We start from the raw sequence: 19,337 nt of genomic DNA, 5'->3' as shown, positions 1-19,337 counted from the left end.
GAAAGAAACTCATGAAAGAAGACTCTAAATGCCATTTAGTTATTGTATGGACAGTGATAGAGGACCTGGTCACTGGGCATGGAGAAGGATGGCTCGATCAAGCTCAGTGGGAACTTGGTCCATTTTCTAAAATTTATTCAGATTTCATCCCATGATTATCTCTTAATTTTAAGCATCATATTTGTAAGTACCACAAGTTTTTACTTCTTTGTTCATTTTTCAACATATTGCTTTTTATATAGCTATCATTCCCTAAGGTATGGAGGATGTATTGGGATTTTTGTGTTCTGCCTCATTTCTTTCTTGTATCTCCCCATCCTGTCCTTGCATTTGATGCTGAAGCTTTTCTCATGTGATTCATTGTACTCAGACAGACATCTGTTTTGTTTCTTTAGATTGATTAACTCAAGGCTGAGTGGAAAAGCAATGCAAGTAAGCAGCTCTTACCACCTGTTGATATTTTCATAGCATCACAGAACAACAACAAAAATCCATGGAAACAGGCTTCTCAAATTGCAGTGCTTTTAAAATAATATTTTGTTAGTTATTTAGGAATTTCATTTTGATCATATCGAATCCTAGCTCCTCCCATATCAATTCTCTCCACTGTCACCTACCACTCAGCCAATCATGAGTTCTCTTGTCTTCCATTGACTCCAATTTGCATTGCCTAGCTATTCTTGGAAGTCAGGCCAATCTTGGAGTTCTGTCATCAAAGAAAGCCAATTCTTCCTTTCCCAGTAGCTTTCAAATGCCAATATCTTATTTTATCTTGAGTACAATTTTCTGCCGGGCTCTTTATGGATTAGGTGATTGTGATGGCTAATTTCATTATCAACTTGACTAGATTCAGAATCATCCAGGAAACGTATCGCTGGTTGCATCTAACAGCGCCCTTTGAGAAATGTAGAACTGTGAATAGCACTTTCCCTCAGACTTGGTATCCAGAGAGAAGACATGACAAAAGCATAGGAGCAGCTACACCATTTCCAGCACTTCACAAGTAGTATTATGTCTGGTGGGGCTGGCGGGGCTGCCCAGGAGGAAGTAGAGAGGAGCAGCAATCATCAGGTTGATAAACCTGATGAAGAAAGAAGTCTAGGAGGTGGATGCCAGTGTTTAACATGATGGCCACATGTGACCCAAGCCAGGACTGACTGGCAAAGAACAGGAAAATGGAGTCAGATAACAAGTTGAGAAAGGAGTTTGGTTTATTGCCTACCTTAAGTGTGTGACTACAACCTTATTTCTTGTCAGAGCATAGTTTTTAAATGAATGAGTATAAGCTTGATTTTGACACAATGATCTGGCTAAACTTTCATTTTGATATGGATGTCCTGAATGGTCAAGGTTACCCTGACTCGATACCAAGGATACCTGACATCATTCAAGCAAACGGTGAGTAGTTGGTTTACCCATTCCTGAACTCATTTGTAAGTTCTCTTCCCTTACAGAACTGCATTCTTTGAGCATCCATCCTGTAAGCCTCTAGGTTCTTTAACTCACCCATTTTTCAAACTGATGCTTATCTATCTATCTATCTATCTATCTATCTATCTATCTATCTATCTATCTATCATCTATCTATCTATCTATCTTCATACCCTTCACGAGTCTTGCATTGACTATGGCCTACTGACTGAAGTCAGTATTTAAGTAGTTAAATATACTTGATTAATAAATCTTTCCACGAGTTTGTTAGGCCTAGGCTTGTTTTACAGTATTTTGTATCCTCATGGCAATGTCATACTGTGGAAAAGCATGCGTTCAGCTACCTGTACTTGACTTTGAAAATTATCTTACAAAAAAAGTTTTAGAGCATTTATCCATAAGTGCATCAGGGGAGATTAATTATATCACCAAGAAAAATATCGAATTTCTTATGGACTAAGGGTTTTGAAGATGAGAGAAATATTTCTTTTTCTTCAGTGTGGGTCAAATAAGAAGAAGGAGCTGAAGATATTGACTCAATGGTACAGTAAGTTCCTAGTATACATGTAGAGATGGGTTTGGTCCCCAGCTGTGTCATATGGTGAAGGAGTGAGTGAGTGAGTGAGTGAGTGAGTGAGTGAGTGAATGAATGGAAGAATGGGTTAAGACAGAGGGATTTGAATGTGGAAACTCTTCTCTTAAACTATATGGGGAAAGTATTCTAAGAGGAGAAGTTTTAAGAAGAGAAGTTTTAATTTTAAGATAAGATGCAAGGCTGAAAATGCGGTGGCTCGTTAGACCACTCGCCACACATGTCTTCCTTAGGTCTTAGGTTCTATCTCTAACATAAAATGTAAGAAGATCTAAATAATGGCCACACATCTTGCTCCTTTACAGAAATACGTTTGCAATTTTGTGCAATTTTATTTCAGTATGTTTCCTGTGATTACAATTTTAAACATTACTCTAATTATAGTAGACACAATCGCATACATTCTGCTGTTCTCATCTCGAGCTGTACTGCAGCAATTTCATCTAATCAGTATGATGTTTAAAAAGTTATTTACAGTGTCTTTCTCAAAAAAATTACTCTTAGGAGTTGTCCCTCAGTTTAGCTGACAAAGATACTCCTGGGGGTAGCTTTCAACATTATCATCTGTTTGAATGACAAGCTAGCATTTCTGAGTGATAGTGACTCACCTCTCCAAAGACCCCGCTCTTCATTTCTCGTTTTTATACACATAACACTGATATATCCTTAGTTCTTATCATTTTCCAACAGTCTTAGTTTCTACCCCTAAGAGGCACATGCTTCACTAATACATGGATTCAAGGTGGTTTAAAATATTTTCTTACACACATGCTAGCATATCTCACTCACTGAGAAAATGAATGATACAACACAGGCCTATGTACCAGCACTTTATTTAGCAAACTCACAATGACATTGGTAGGAACACAAGTCTATTTTTACATACATAACATAAATTAATAATGATTAGGAATGTGTAAGCAGACTCAGGTCAGCATAATATCAGCAAACCATTAACGCAGCTGTAAAAACTAGGAAGCGCACAGTAAGAAATGGAAACAACACAAGGTCCAATACATGCCGGATCTGCCGCCATTCCGTAATTTGTAGCAGGAAACCCCGTTAACCGGGGCTGCTTGTCTTGACCTTCAGACCTTCCAGAAACGACCATTTGAATCCAGACCGTGAGTTTTCTAAAGCAGCCATTTTTCCAGTCACCGAGTCTTAGAGCAGGCATAATAGACTGCTCACACCTCAAAACATATTTCTCATTTTAACAGAACATAACCAGAAAGAGCCTTAGACAATCCTGAAACATGTTGGGTTTTCAGCATCGCGTTATCCTGTGGTGCTCTGCAATCAATTACTGTTATACCACCATCATTAATAATTTTCTTAATGAAAATGATTCTGTTGATCTCCGTTGTATTTTAATTATCAGAGTTAAGCATAATTACACTGCAGCTCTGAGCTGGCATGTGGACTCCTTTAGGGCGCAATTTTGTTTTAACACACTGATAATGTAATTTTACATTGTGCCGGTTTGTTTGGTTATTATCCAGTTGTACAATTCCACTGTATTCCAGATAACAGATAATAACCTTAGTACCTCCTATATCCTGAAGTCATTTAAAAAGCAATATTGGGATTCTAAGACTAGCTAACTTAATCGTCTTATGATTTTATAATTCCCACTGCTAAATATTTGGTTCAGGCACTCACTCTCTTTCAAGAATACAGTAAAATGAGATGACATTCATACATTTTTTATTAATTTACTGACTATTTAAATACAACATTAAAGATTGGTACTATTTTCTTTTTAAATTACTTTATTATTTGTATGATAGTAGACCCTCTGGGTAAAGTAAAAGCATTAGCTTATAGATTACTCTGAAAATTGACAATTATAATGGACAAAGCCAGTGTATCAAAGTTGTAGGAAACTCTAGCAGATCCTCTGTTTTAAGGTCAATCATTGTCATGATAATTAAATACATTTGTTTTTGAAAATTTCTCCCCATCCTAGATCATAGTAGAATTTTTGTCATTATTTTAACATTATTTTAATTTAGGATCATGAACAGAGCAGACCATTAATGAAGTCTTAATACATTAACTACATGACTAAATGAGTACTTTGGTACATGAGTGCAAGTTAGAACTTTGGAGATGGGCCCAGGATGATATTAATGCCAGCTTCTACGTGAGTTTCCAGTGCTGCTGCCTAGAGTTAACAGATGAACACAAATGGTGTGGTGCTCTGTTCTAGAGCCCTGTCTCTTTCAAGACAAGCCAAAGAAAGGAAAATAACTTCACTGATAAACATGTATGAAATTTCCAGCAAAGAGAAATTTACTTCGCTTCTTAAATGGTGGCTTCAAAAGCAACGTCAATTTTGTAAATCGTCATGGAGTTAGGCCTTTGGATAGAAGGAAGACCAGTTTCTTAACATAGGAGCTCTTTATGTCATGGAGTTTTCTGTCTCTGAACTTGTTTATTCTTTTCTAGAATAAAAAAGTGCTGTTTGTACCATGTGTAAATTGGAACAATAAACAGGATATTGCATGGAAATAGTGAGAATAGTGCATAGAGTAGAAATAGAATAATGACCGATGACAACTATTATTAGTGTTAATAGCATCAGTATTTCAATCATTGAATTAACATTTCCGTAGGATTCTCATTAAAAATAAAAGTATTGGGTAAACTAGATGGTTCAGTAGGTAAAGGTACTTGCCAAAAAACCCAAATACTCAAGTTCAATTGTTCAAACCTAAAAACAAAAGAAGAGAATCAACTCCTGCAAGCTGTCCTCTGACCTCCACATACATGACACAGTATACATGTCCCCCACCACACACACACACACATACACACACACACACACAGACACACACACAAATATATATATGTAAGTACATAAAATCAATAGGTAAAGGACAAAAATCAGAAAAATATATTATGTGCTCAATTAAAAACAAAGCTAACGGTTTGCTCAGACAAGGCTTCAGGTCTGTGGGTCTGTGACGTATTTGAAAGCTTGATAAATGGACTTGTTGCTACTGAATAAGAACTGTGGAATTGTTCCATCTTAAACAACAGATGGCCATGTATTCTTACCTACCATCATCAAGGCCTGGTCTCATTGTCTATTAATTCATATACTTTTGACCATCAGGACAGACTTGGTTGAAGGGATGGTAGCCAGGAGTGTGATGGCTGTGGTAACACACACAGGCTAGTGTCTAGTGTCTATGTCCTTCTGTATAAAAATTCTACCAAGAATCCATTGGTCTTCTATCTACATAGCTAAGAAAACCACTATCTAGAGAGGCTGAGTGATTTGCCCTTGACTCCATGTGGAGATTTTATTTACAATGATACCGTGCTCTGACATATAAAGCAACTGTAGTAGAGGGAAATCAGGGCTACATGAGTGTTTCTCATTCTTTTGGTTGGTGTTGCTGACTTAGTACAGAGACCCAGTGAGCAGATTGTTTAGAAATAAATTTGTGAAAAATTAACATTGAAACTTAACTAATTAAAAGACATACATGTGGAAGAAACTAAAAGTTTAGTTTTGAACACTCAGAATATCTAAGGAGCTTTCTTTTTCAAGCATGAAGAAAGTCACCATGCTTCCCAATCCATAGAAAGAAAAGAATGCATGTATAACACTCAGTGGTGTGCACACTCTCTCCAGCAGGGCTCCCTTTAACTACAGGGTGAGGCTGTCCAATATGCTGCTTCAAGAGATACAGATATGAGAATTATCTGGGGTCCGTTAAGAATAATGGCAACAAACAGATGGCCACCAAATCTAGTCTTTCACTGTCTGAAGGACATGGGAGAGTTGAGACAGGAAAAACATATCAGATTAGGATGTGAATGTCCCAAACTGTCTTATTTTCTATGTTGACTAAACAGAATGATATCAGCTTGTCGAATAGCTCTAAGTGACAAAAGTTTGACTTTTGAATATTCATTTTATAGATATCTAGAAAATGAAAGCTATAGTTACAATGAACTTTGTCATTAGCTGTATTTAACATTATTTTAAGTAAGTTTTAGTCATAAATATTAACAGTATGAAGCCTCTTTTTATCCTGTAAAAAAATACTACAAAGATTCTCCCAGTTAAACCACTTCTACAAAATACTACACATACAAAATTTATATTGTATTTGCTGATTTGCTCTTAGATAGTTGGGTCCTGTGGTCATGGTATTGACAGAATTTGTAAGTAGTTTGTGTAAGTATTTGGCTAGAAAATAAATAAGGAACACACACAGTCATATCGTGGGGAACATATGCATTTTTTTTATCCTTATTGAAAGCTCTAAGGAATTTGACACTGATAATCCATACATCCAGGACCTGGAAGCCACGCACAGGAGAACTTGTGCTGTGGCAGCAGCACCCAGGTTGTATTTAGGGAACAATTTTTCCTGCCCCCACTGGCTCAGTTCAGGCTAATTCTCTCAGTCTAATATGACTTAGGTATGCTGGTGAGAGCCACAGTGAGTCCCTGATTCTGTGTCACTAAAAACTCAAGACTGCATTTTCACCAGCATTCCTGTATTGGCAAAACAAGTCTGGAGTTGTCACCACCAGAGATCTCATCTAATGATGCTGCTTGCCACTTACACAAGGAAGGAAGATCAGAAGACAGACGTAGACTGAGGATCAAGTGTGAGCAACTGCATCAACCTGTCCCTTAAATCCAGCATACCCCTGCAATCTCAGTTCTGCAAGCAGATTGCTCCCTCTAGCCCCAACAAAAACACATCCACCATGTACAGATTTGCACCAAGAGATGGAGACCACGGAGTTCTATTTTCCACGACCAAAATGATACCTTGGAAGAAGCCAAAATACTCTGCTCTCTATACCCTAAGGCAATCTGAGTATTCAAAATTAGCTTCAGTTTTCTAAAGCCCTGGGGAGATCTGAGTAGCCTTCAAAGTTTGTTCCTCGAAGAGGAACTATTATCCAAAAGTTACTCATTGAGAGGAAAGATGAAAATACATTTTCACATGGTTGGGTGTTTTACTGCAGTAATTGATCAAGGATTACTACCAACATATATAGTGAGTTTTCAAGGCAGACTATAGCAGGGGGCAAGTGTTTAGACAAGGGCTCTTTCTCAATTGTGGGATTCTACAGAATATTAGGGCAGAAATGTTCTACTTTAAGATATGTATTTTATGAATTTTAGGCATAAAGGTCTAGCTGTTTTGAGGGAACTTATGATGAAGTAGTTGAATGGGGATAGGTGGGGGTCACGTGGCACAAAAAACACAGGATTTGGAGTTGCCAGGACCTGTATTGAAATCTGCCTCCATTGTTAGGTTGCTTGACTAAAGACAATTATACTGCCTGTCTCAATCTGAAACATGTAAAGCGAAGAGAACACGAATTAGCTCATTGTGCTGTCTCAAATCTTCATGGAGAAAGGGTAGTTTTTGGTGTATACAACTAGACCTCAAGCTATGTGAATGTTTATTAGCTTCATAAACACAGTATATAACTTACTTACTAATTCTCCTATTTATTGTTTGTAAAATGGAGATGCATATCTGCTGCGTTGCAGGAGATGAAAGAAAGGATGCAATACAGGATTTATTGCAGGTCTAGTACCTAAATTGTCATAAATTAAACAATGGCAGATAACCTTCTGCAGCTTAAGAGAAACAGCATCAGCAATTTATGTCATTTGTCGTTTAACAACACTTTATGTGAGATGTCTATTGCAATGATTGGCAACTATTCATCATTTATCCAGTTCATCAATCAATATGACTTTCCTTCCTTCTTTTCTTTCTTCTTTCCTCCCTCCCTTCCTCCCTCCCTCCCTCCTCCTCCCTCTCCTTCCCCCTTCCTTCCTTCCTTCCTTCCTTCCTTCCTTCCTTCCTTCCTTCCTTCCTTCCTTTATTCTTTTCATTTTGTGTAAAGAGCATGCCTGTCTAAGGACAGAGAGTGAAAAAAAATTCTCCTTATTGCAGTAAATAGACAGTTGACTGGATAGAGACAAGAAATAGCTACCTCCTTGTGTTTCCTTTTTTGGAACATATGACAGTTGACCACAAAAAAAGCAATGACAGGCAATGGGTGAAGTGTACATACTATGGTAAAAGATCATTAAAGACAGGACTTAAGGGGTGTTCAAAATTAGTAGCTATCAATGTGTATGTCATTCTAATACATGGTTAGACTTGATTTATGCTTTATGAGCTAGGTGATTGATAGTTAATAATCCATTAACCAGAACTTAGTTATTGTCAAAAGGCTTGAGGAATAGACAACCATAATACAAAGACAAAATTGTGTTCAATGTTCAAGTTGAAGCACTCAACTGAAATGACTATGGAATTAGAATTTTAATTTAGAATTATCTTTCCTAAAGTGATCCCAGATATAAATACAGTGGACTTGGATCACCTCAGAGAAGGGGTATTTTCACTGTTTTTTTTTTTTTCAACTGTAATTGCACAGTGAAACTATTATTATTGGCCAGCATAAATCTAACCCTCACAATGGGACTTAGACACCCGGGACTCTTTCATGCTTGTATTCTGAATGTGGGGACTTACGAACTCACTCACAATATACTCTGTGTTGACGGCTCACACACACACACACACACTCAAGGGAACTTTCACTTCTCCTATAGTTAAAAGATCCCATCAGAATATAGAAAAGATTTCAGGTTAGAAAATTGGTGGGTCTGTGACCAGCAATTCCAGAAGGGAAAGAAATATAATCAGATCCTGGTGTGCAGATTGTGTTCTTAGCTTGCAAATTCCCTCTTTCCGGTGTTTTAACTTTCAAAGGCCCAGGGTAGTTTTGAGGCAATCCTCTTACAGATGTACAAATTGTAATGATTATAGGAACAAGTTGTAATTGTTTCTAGCAAGTTTTTAAGAGCCTTTGATGTTATGATTAGTGTTTTATATGTTAATATATTGATAGGGGTGCTTATTTGCTTGCTCCCTTGTATGCTTTCATGGTTTCTAGGTTCAATGAGCAAACACATCTTTGATCTCAGTAGGTCTATTTGGTTTTAAAAAAAAAGAAAGCTGAAAGAAATGAAACATGAGAAGCGAAAGGTTTTGTAATATTCACAACAAAGTGAGACTGGGGACTTCACTGTGAGAACACCAAGCAAGAGCCTGAAACTTAAAGGAAAACATAGAAGTCCACGAGGCCCACACTTCACCTCCCAAACCCCAACACACATTCCTGTCTCAATGGAAGTTGTCTCATGATGTGTCATGGCATCCTTTTGTAGCCAGAAGATGTTGGCTAGGCTGGGTCACACTGAGTGAATCAAAGGCAACACTCTGCAAGCCATCAGGCTCCCTCTTGCCCGTTAGCCTCATACCCTTCGCAAAGCACCACGGGATAGCACTTGGTCTTTGTAAAAATTTCATTTTCAAACCCCCTCTCATTCTGTGTGATTTCTGGAATCTGATGCAAGGTAATGCCCTCAAAGCTTGCCTCTGGAGAAAAATTGCAAAATTTCAAAAGGAATACAATCTTTGGTCAGTAATACCCAAGATGGGAATCTGAGATTTCCTAAAACCAGGCAGCTATCCATAGGAGTAAGAGTAAAGGAAACAGAGACCAACCAAACCGCTCACAAATGACCCTTAGCAAAGGGTCACAGCACTAAGTAATGGACTTAGTGGTCACTTTTCTTGTTTATGTTGCACAGAAGTAAAAATCAGTAAAGCTTCCCTGAAAACACAGACCAGAGAGCGTCATGAGTGAAGGGGAAGCAAGAGGCTCAAGTTCTACCTGGTCCTCGATCCCATTCCTCAGGAGCAAGGTCGCGATTCGGATTTCGGTGCCGCTAAAGAGACAGGGGAAAGGGTCAGGCGGTACCTTTGCTGTACACAATGCAGTTGTTCTTGCTGTCCTCCACTCCTTGGCAAGTCACGTCCAGAAGCCACTTGGGACCAGCAGTCAGCACCATGGGGACCTGAGCCTTCGTCTTCTGCGGAACAACAACAAACAGATGTCATTTGCTCTTGTTGATCAAAAACTCGAATGATAACCCTACTGATCATTTCTTTTAAACAAATAACTAAATTGCCCAAACCATAACCCAAGGCCTTGTTCCCCTGCTCCGTTGTATCTCTTTAAGATGGCAGGAGCCCTCCAAGGTTTCACTGCTTTCACTAATCGTGAATGGTGGAATTATTATCTAGGACCCCCCTCCAATGATATTGGATCAGATCTCCATGATTAGGCCGATCTCTTGCGGCTCTGAGTTATCAAGAGAACGCAGGTGACTTTCATCACAGAGCAGAGTGTGTGGAAGTGAACTTTAGACACATTGGGCTTCATTATGAACAGGATCTTACTATTTCTTGAAACAGACAGGAAAGAATTTAGAGAATCAGTATCCATTTCAAAGCTCTACCCTGGGTGACATTTGTATTAGAGTCTGCACTTTTTTGGAATGAATAATGAAATCCACCCAACCACCCACACCCTGTGGATATGCAGTCTGACTATCGCCGCAATAATAACGATGCTAATGATCCACCAGGAATTGTCTCCAGAAAACTGTAAAAGAGCAGCCCTGAATAAATCAAGTACAGAGAGACAAAGCCATGAGCTACCCTTTGCCCCAAATAAACAGGCAGAGAGGCCAGGGTTACCATTCTAAAAGAACATACCAAAGAGGGGTAAATCTAATTCTCATAAGATTCAACACTTTTGGGAGCTTGGCACCCAAATTATTTACCTTTAAAACCCATTTGATAAATTTACACGTCAGGAGCTAAACTGAGGAGCAAGTGGGAATGTCTCAGCCAGACGGCGCTTCCCAGGTGACTTACAGTAAACTGGCGTTCAGACTTATCATTCGACAGCCCGTGTTCAGTGTATCAAATATCAGGAACCACAACACAGAGGACAATACAAGGGTCTCGAGGTAATTTCTGAACTGCATTTTCACCTAGATATGATTCTGCCAGAGAAATCTCAGTTATCCTGGGATTTCCTCACATGTTATGCGCTATCGTGAATACCCCAAATCGACGTTCACAAGTGGTCCCCGGAGGATTTCCTGCATACACTGACAACTTGAGACCTCACAGGAATCTGGAAAACCCATTTCACTCCCTCCACAACAGCAAGGATGGCGTACAACATACCAATCGATTGGTAACGGCAAAACCATGTCCAAAACTGTAGGTGAAACATAGGCCTCCTCAATTTGTTAAATAACATTCGAATCAGGCAAGGCAATGACTATAGAACAAAGTGTAGATAAGAATTCAACCGTGAAGGATAAATTTAAAACCAGTGTGAAATGTTAGCTAGATCAGGAATGTGTAAGGGTTTGGGTAGCTTAGAATGTCCAGGCATCCCTACTCGGCAATGTGGGTCCCACCTCCTTTTAAAATCTCATGCTATGCATGGCTGGTCTCTTTATGGCACTAATAACCCTTTTAATAGTTCCCTTCCCCCAAAACACAACCTACCTCAGTATGCTTCTTGAACACCAAACCTGAGGCTTTTCCATTATGGAAAGTCTCCGGGAAATCTTAGTGGAAGGTAAATAAGTCAGTTGCCTATACCCTGACCTTGAACTCGCAACACTAATGGAAACAGAACAATGCAAATTTGGTACTGCTCTTAGGATGCAAAATCCGAGTCTTTTTGGATGAAAGATCCAGGTGAAGATGCCAGATGCTTAAAAAAAATGCGGAAAGGATCATGGTATACTGTCACCCATAAACATTGTCTGTAGTGGGACAATTGTCTGTACCCTTGTATTATTTTCATAAAACACTGATTTGCCAGTAGCCAGGCAGGAAGTAGAGGTGGAACAATGAGAACAAGAGAATTCTGGGAAGAGGAAAGTCTATGTCTTCAGTTGGCACCCAGATGCAGAGGAAGCAAGATGAGAATGCCTAGCTGATGAAGGTACAAAGCCACGTGGTTAACACAGACAAGAATTATGGGCTAATGTAAGATGTAAAAATTAATTAATAAGGCCGGGCGGTGGTGGCGCACGCCTTTAATCCCAGCACTCGGGAGGCAGAGGCAGGTGAATCTCTGTGAGTTCGAGACCAGCCTGGTCTACAAGAGCTAGTTCCAGGACAGGCTCCAAAACCACAGAGAAACCCTGTCTCGAAAAACCAGAAAAAAAAAATTAATTAATAAGAAGCTGAGCTACTAGGCCAACCAGTTTATAATTAATGTAGAACTCTGTGTATTTCATTGGGAATGAACGATTGCAGGAAGAGGCGGGACAGAAATCCCAGTCAATAGGATTTAAAAACAAGGAGGGGGGAAATGTCTGTCCTGTAGATTCTCACAGGATACCAGAGGCAACTTCCAGGAAGAGTGTGAAGTTACTGGGATCCTGTGGATAAATGTTGAACAATAGGTGAGAAAACAGTGTGCAGGACACTCAGTTCTGGAACTCTGTGGTTTACGTTCTTGAGGAGATCTTTAGAACTTTCCTGAGTGTGTACAAATCCCTGAAAGAGAGGGCTAGCTTTCATCATCACAGTCATCCTGATGGGCTTCTTACTTATCAATAGAAAGCTTAAAGGGATGTGTTTGGGAGAAAAGGCTTGGGAGAGCTGTGAGGATGTTACACCTCAGTGAAAACCTTTTGTGATTAATTCTCTAAGCAGGCACAGGCAATGGAAACAGTTGCAAAGATGGGACATGGAGAGTAGTGTGGTCTGTGCTGTGTATACAGACAGTGTGTTAGATACTTGCTCTGTCTTACAGACAAGGACACCAAACCTGAATTACCAAGTAATTTCATGGAGGTCACATACTTGATAGAGAGCAGTGGTGGTGTCTGTGGTGATTTTGTCCCTAATATGGTCAATCTAAATGACATCAAACATCCTGATTTTCTGGGATTGAGAGTTTCTGAGGAGCAAGGGTGGTAGGGTCTTCCTAACTGCTACTCCTACTGGAACACTATCCAGTTTCTCCATCTACTTAATACCTGCTGCATGTGGACTGGTAAGCACTTCACCTGAATGATGCTGTGTTTTTTACTACTCCAACATCAGGTAATTATACCCTGCTCCCCACTACTTTGCCCCTAAACAAGCTAAGATTTAAAAGATGACTTTGTGACTCAAGCAAAAATAGTGGATGAATATCATTTATGAATGATGAGTTAAGAGCTGTATGTCTTAAGACTTTGGTAAACATATATCATGCTTCAGCACGGGCAGGAATTGATTTAAGAAACTGGACCAAAATAAAAACAGTTTCTTCTACTCCACATCAGCAAAGGAAGAAGCAAAAGTATGAGAAGGTCTTGCTGAAAGCTAGACCGAAGTTGTGACGTAAATAATAAATAGATAAAAACTATCGTGGGAGCAGTTATTACGGTTTTGAGGAGGTGAGCCGATTTCTGCCTGAAGAAACCAACTTTTGGGGAGATTGGCTGCCTTCAAAGAAGATTACAAAGTGTGAGAAGGAAGGAGTTATCCAGGATTATATGAAATGGACACTCCAGAAAAATCCATGTATAGAAAATAGCAATAAAATCCACCCTGATCATTAGGCTCATTTCCTCACGACTCACTCTAGGATGAGGATTCATAGAAATTCTGGAGTTTTAGACACTTTAAACTTCATGGAGTTTAATCTCTGGCTTCTTAAATGAGGGACGTAAGGTAAATATTTATTAACACACAAAGTGTATAAATGACAAAACAGACTGGAAAAAAAAGTGAGTGCTTGTGAAAGGTGTAGCAGGTAGGAAAATGGTCCTGAAGAAACCATGCTCTGAGGCCTCAGACCTTGGGAATATGTATGTTACCTTCTTTGGCAAAGATGCAGTTAAATATTTAGGATCAGGAGAGGGCAAATCGTCCAAAATTGTGCAAATAATCTCATAGGAGTCCCTGAAAAGTGGGAAGGAAAGTCAAAAGTGTGAAACAAAGAGATTCTCAGATGCTGGGCTTGATGGTTCGAACTTGCAATCCCAAAACTCCAAAGGCTGCTACAGGGGAATTGCTGTGAACCACCAGACACCCTGGGCCACACAGTGTGTTCCAGACTGGCCTGAGCTTTAGAGTTTGACCCTGTAACAAGCAAACAAGCAAAAAGATTTCGCTTGCTTTGTGTGTGTGTGTGTGTGTGTGTGTGTGTGTGTGTGTTTTCCTTCTTGAGATGGGAAAATAAGGAGATTCTTTTCAGACAGGAGTCAACTGGGGCTGGGAGTGAGAGCCCCAGTGGGAGATGGGGACTGAGAAGAGGGGCTTCCTAGGGCATGGATAGCAAAGGTGCTGGGATTCTCCAGGGCTCAGCATGCTCTGAGGATCTGTGCCAGGGGCTACAGCTGCAGACGCTAAAGGCTCAATCCGGCTCATGAAGGCAACCTGGATCAGGTGTCTGAAAAGAGCTAAGGGAGGAAGGCTGAAGAATTCAGGCGACTGAGTAAGGGAGAAGGCTTTTTGTTCAGGGGAGACACTGTTTTCTTTGCTTTTCTGTTGTTGCAGCAAGTTGCACCTGCTTTTAAAGATGAGGAAGTAACATAGGTCACAAAAATAAACAAATAATAAATAAATGGATAATAAATGAGTAAATAAGGTAGCTCTGTCCTCCGTTCACAGGAAGAGCCAGTCACTGATATCTCACACCCTAAAACACTATATCTGAGGAAGATCCAGCCTTCAGGACATGGACTCTTTCCTAGAACCTCCAAGAATAAACCTATCTGCTGGACACCATGAGACCTGTATTGGATTTCTGACCTACATAATTATAAAATGATAATTTGAGTTTGCTGCCTCTGTTGGTGGTAGTTTATTTAAACAGTAAAATCAAGCAAGGAAAAAAAAAACCATTCAGATTTACTGAACTGTGTTTTTTAAAAATGTCAAAATTCCCTCCTCAAATTTATTCAAAGTAATAAAATACATGTTTCTTAGGTGGAACAATGCCATAGGATGTTCCTGTTTCAAAATGACACTAAATACCTGATGATGCTTGCATTGTCCTTGCTACTAGACTTAGGTTTATACGAACATGTCTGGTATCTTTGACTTGGCTGGTGCTGTTTGTTTAAAGTTAAGGTGAGGGAGAAGATGTTGTTCTTGGGAATCTTTACCCATGCTGCTGGTGGGTCGCCTGGCTGCAAAGCCACCTTAGCATTTTAAACATTAGAATGCAAATGGACATTCTTTTATTATTGTTATTTTTGCTTTTTTTTTTTAAATTTGTGACAGCCTTGGATTTTCTGTACTTGCTCTGTAGATTATGCTGACCTCGAACTCACAGAGTTCTGTCTGTCTCTGCCATCTGAGTTCTAGAATTAAAGGCATGCACCACCACCACTGCCTGGCTCAAAACGTGCATTCTATTCCAACTCTTTAGTATGTAAAAGAGCTAGCATAATGCTCAATGCTATATTTAGAGACATGCCAATCATTTACTAAATGTCTAGATTGATAAATGAACTGAAATGTCAAAAGAATTTCCTGAATCCCCATATTTTGAGGGTTGGTAGTATCTGCAGTGGTTAGCATAGAGGTCAGGACAGAACTTCCTGGTTGTCCCATTTAAGCATTGAAATATCCAATGCTAGTATTCAATAATAATACTATTCAAAAATATTATTTCACAATTTCCATCTTTGTATTTTGAAGAGTCTTCTAAAAGCTACAGCCCGGTGAGACTTTGCTGGACCACTGGAAGTGGATAAAAGTGGATTGGTGGCACACATCTGGAAGCTTGGCACTTGGAGACTGAGGCAGAATATCTTGGAGATGGAGGCTAGTCTCATTTTACACCACGAGCTCTTGTCTCCAAAAATAAAAATTAAGAAAACCAAAAATCCAACTAAACGAACAAAAAGAAAACAACGAAGAGTAGAGTAAGAAGAGGGGGTGGAGGACCAAGAATAGCGGGAGGAGGAGGAAGAGGAGGAAGAGAAAGAAGATGAGGAGGAGGACCAACGTTATTTCCATATAGAACAGAGCCTGCAAAGCAATGGCGTTTACCACTGTCCCTTGCTTTTGCCCAAGTTTTCAAGTAGACACTTATGAGAGGAACCTGAAGATGCTGACGGTCCCAGAGCATGAGAAAAGGAGTGACTTTCAAAGGATCATGATGCTTTTAATCTTAGGGAAGCTTAGTTTACCTAATTTAATTTCATTTATTTTAGTTTCCATGGTGAAATACCCGTGGAGATAGAGATTTGTCAGTTAAAGTTTGTGCTTTATTTGTAGCTCTTTCAGCAATAATCGAAGACACATAAAAGGAGTCATCATTTTCAGTTAAACTGGATTGCAAAAGAACTGTACACTCTTTGAGGCTCCACATTGTAGTTTAAAAAAAAAAAAACCCTGCACTTCTAGACACAGTTTGAACCCAGAGTTTCACGTTTAGACAGCTCACAACTAGACAAACTTGACAAGGACAAAATGGGTCATACGTGTCACTTCTTAGGAATAATTAGAATCATCTAATGTGGATAAAAGAGGTCAGACTGGCATCCTCTGCTCACTAACCTTTGGAGTTACTGGACCGACAAAGGAGGTAGCCTTCAATAAATGTTTATAGTCGAGCCAAAAGGTTAATGGAGATAAAAGTAGGCAGCCCAAAGGTAAAGAATAGAGGAGAATTCTAACCCAAGAGACTGATGACGTAATGCTGCCTTAGGGATTCCAAATTTTGCTGGAAAACTTTGTTGAGTGTTTCCAGAATAAGAGCTAGAAGATCTAGAAGCCACAGGAAGGGGTTGTGTACAAGTAGAGCCGAACCCCTTGAGAAAGGATTGCAACTGGTGCTTGATGGAAATTGTCTGGGGAACATGTGAAAACACAATTAAATATCTTATGCCTTCGCTACTAGATAAAGGTTGACGGCTATGAAAATTATCTTAGTGCTGTTTCCATAGTTATGTAGTCAGTAAAAAGATATGAAGCCTGTCTGACAATATTCTACTATCTTAATGATTGATGCCTTTTACTATTCTCTCAATGATATATTTGATATTAGGCATAGAAAATTTTCAAAATTAAAAAAGCTATTAAATATATAGTAAAATCAGAAACATTCAGGGCTACACAGAGAGACACACAAATTCACACACATAAAGAGAAGAGAGAGAGAAACTTCATACTTTGTATTTGGCATTAGAAAATTGAATGACACACCCATCGCCAACATCTCAACTCAATTGTTCTCAAATCTAATAAAAATTATGATACTGTATATGGCTTCCTCTTTTACTACCACACAAGATATTTTCATAGTAAAAATTTCAGTTCATACATATACATTCAGGTAATTCTCCACATTGGAAGTTGATTACATTCAATCTTACAGTAATGGAAACACTTAACCACTCTCCGTCTTTTTTACTGTATGACCTTTCTAAAGACAATGAATTTGAATTTTAAGAAGCAGCAATCTGTTCAGTGGGAGCAAATAACTTAAAATTCTTCATAAAAAGTTGTAATTCAAGGCTTTATAGAATTATATTTTCTGTAATTTTAGACATGTCACATAGCCCTCCAAATTATCAATTTAACTTTTCCAATCAAGAAAATAGCACCTTCAAGTAAAAAAAAAATAAAATATAGAATTTTAAAGACAAAATTTGTGAATGTCTGTACTTGATGCTATGAAAGTAGGACTTGAATGACTCTGTGTGTGTGTGTGTGTGTGTGTATGTGTGTGTGTTGGGGGAGGGTGCATGTGCTTAGGAGAAGAGGGATAATTATTTAAACACATCACTAATAACATTTCCAAACTAATACCAAAGTGAATGATATTACCTACATTTGCTGTTTGGCAAATAACAAACCAACTTCATAAAATATATTAAACTTGTACTGCCTGGAAAATTGTTGTGCTCTAAGCATTTTTCAAACTTCAGCAAAAAGAACCCAAAGGTACTCTGACATTAGATGATACAAGTGTTGGGCAAACAAGAAAGACATTTTTTGTTTTGTTTTGTTTTAATTTGTTTTGTTTTTTTGAGACAGGGTTTCTCTGTGGTTTTGGAGCCTGTCCTGGAACTAGCTCTTGTAGACCAGGCTGGTCTTGAACTCACAGAGATCCGCCTGCCTCTGCCTCCCAAGTGCTGGGATTAAAGGCGTGCGCCACCACCGCCCGGCTAAGAAAGACATTTGTGATGTTCTGTTAAATCCATTGCAGTATTCTGCTAGGCGAGGAGAGAGGAGTTTCATGAAGGTATCATTATCATCCCATCTTTCTTGAGTGTGACTCTATAAAATATCTGTTATGGATACCAGGAGAGTAGAATTCCAGAGGATTTCTCCTAAGAAAGCATCTTCATATTGACTGTGGGATGTGGGATGTCAACCATGACAAGAGACCTTAAAAAAAATCATTGTAGAATACAATGATAGAATCCTTGCCTACTATATCCGTATGCTGTATGCCAGTTTATCTCTAAGCACCAAAATTTAAGTAATTGTTATCACTTATGGTACATTTTCCTTGCTTTCTCTTAACCCAACCTACTGCCTAAATCTAGATATTTCAGACCAAAAAATAATGGTCCCATTCAAAGCAAAACACAAATAATTCTATGCATGAAGGTTATTTAAAGTAAACTGCTTCCAAATAAGAATAACCATTCGGCAATGAATAGACAAACACTGTGGGCTGAAACCATCAGCTCTAAAAACAGAAAAATTTCACTTTTTCAAGTGGGAAAAAATCACCAAATTAATAACCCCTAGAGTATCCAGATAGATATTTTGCTTTCATTTTCAGAAAGAATGAAGTAATGGTTCTTTCTTTCTGCCAACTCCAGTCCCACAGTCTCATCTGTTCTTCACATCAATTTGGCTCAGAATAGGAGTGCCTCCCTGCAAGCTGGCAACCATTAGCTTCACCCTTTTTATTTTATGTGTCTCTGGGAGTCACAGAGTGCTTAAGGAGTGTTGTTTTGCTCCTGGCAGAGTTTCTGGGCTTGTACCTAATGCAATCTGCAAAAGAGTGTCAGAGCTGAAATCCCGAGAAGGAAGAATGAAAAAAAAGAAAACCCAAAACAGCAAATTGCTCTCCAGTAGCCTTCCTTTTAGGGGACTGTCACAAAAACTATGGCAGGGGTCAGGAGCATGCGAGCCTCGGTGCCAGCTATGCGACCTGAAGCCAGTCACTTAACCTCTGGAGGTCTCTACTTTTTTTCTGCGTAATATGATCTCATATGTCCTTACAGCTTGTTAATACTGTCCTTAAGAGACATTTGCTGTAGAATTTCCTCCCAAGCCAAACTCACATTCTGAGTGTGCCCTGGAAGATGCATATGGAAACCCAACCCCACCAAGCTTCAACATGCTGAAGAAAACGTTATTCTTTCTGGTGAATAAATAAATAAATAATGGAATCTATC

The 19,337-nt window shown here is 39.0% G+C and overlaps 1 protein-coding gene across 2 annotated transcripts in view; it reads right to left on the bottom strand.

Moving 5' to 3' along the window:
• Nucleotides 1–19,337, bottom strand: part of Zfpm2 (zinc finger protein, FOG family member 2) — a 410,323-nt gene that overhangs the window by 134,345 nt on the left and 256,641 nt on the right. For both annotated transcript variants that reach the window (XM_057792581.1, XM_057792582.1), the window contains one exon: nucleotides 9,854–9,965. In XM_057792581.1, coding sequence (XP_057648564.1) covers nucleotides 9,854–9,965 — 112 coding nt within the window. The remainder of the gene's footprint in view (nucleotides 1–9,853; nucleotides 9,966–19,337) is intronic.

The sequence above is a fragment of the Chionomys nivalis genome, chromosome 17 (assembly GCF_950005125.1).
Source record: "Chionomys nivalis chromosome 17, mChiNiv1.1, whole genome shotgun sequence".
Lineage (NCBI taxonomy): Eukaryota > Metazoa > Chordata > Mammalia > Rodentia > Cricetidae > Chionomys > Chionomys nivalis.
This window is presented reverse-complemented; position numbering and strand designations above follow the sequence as displayed.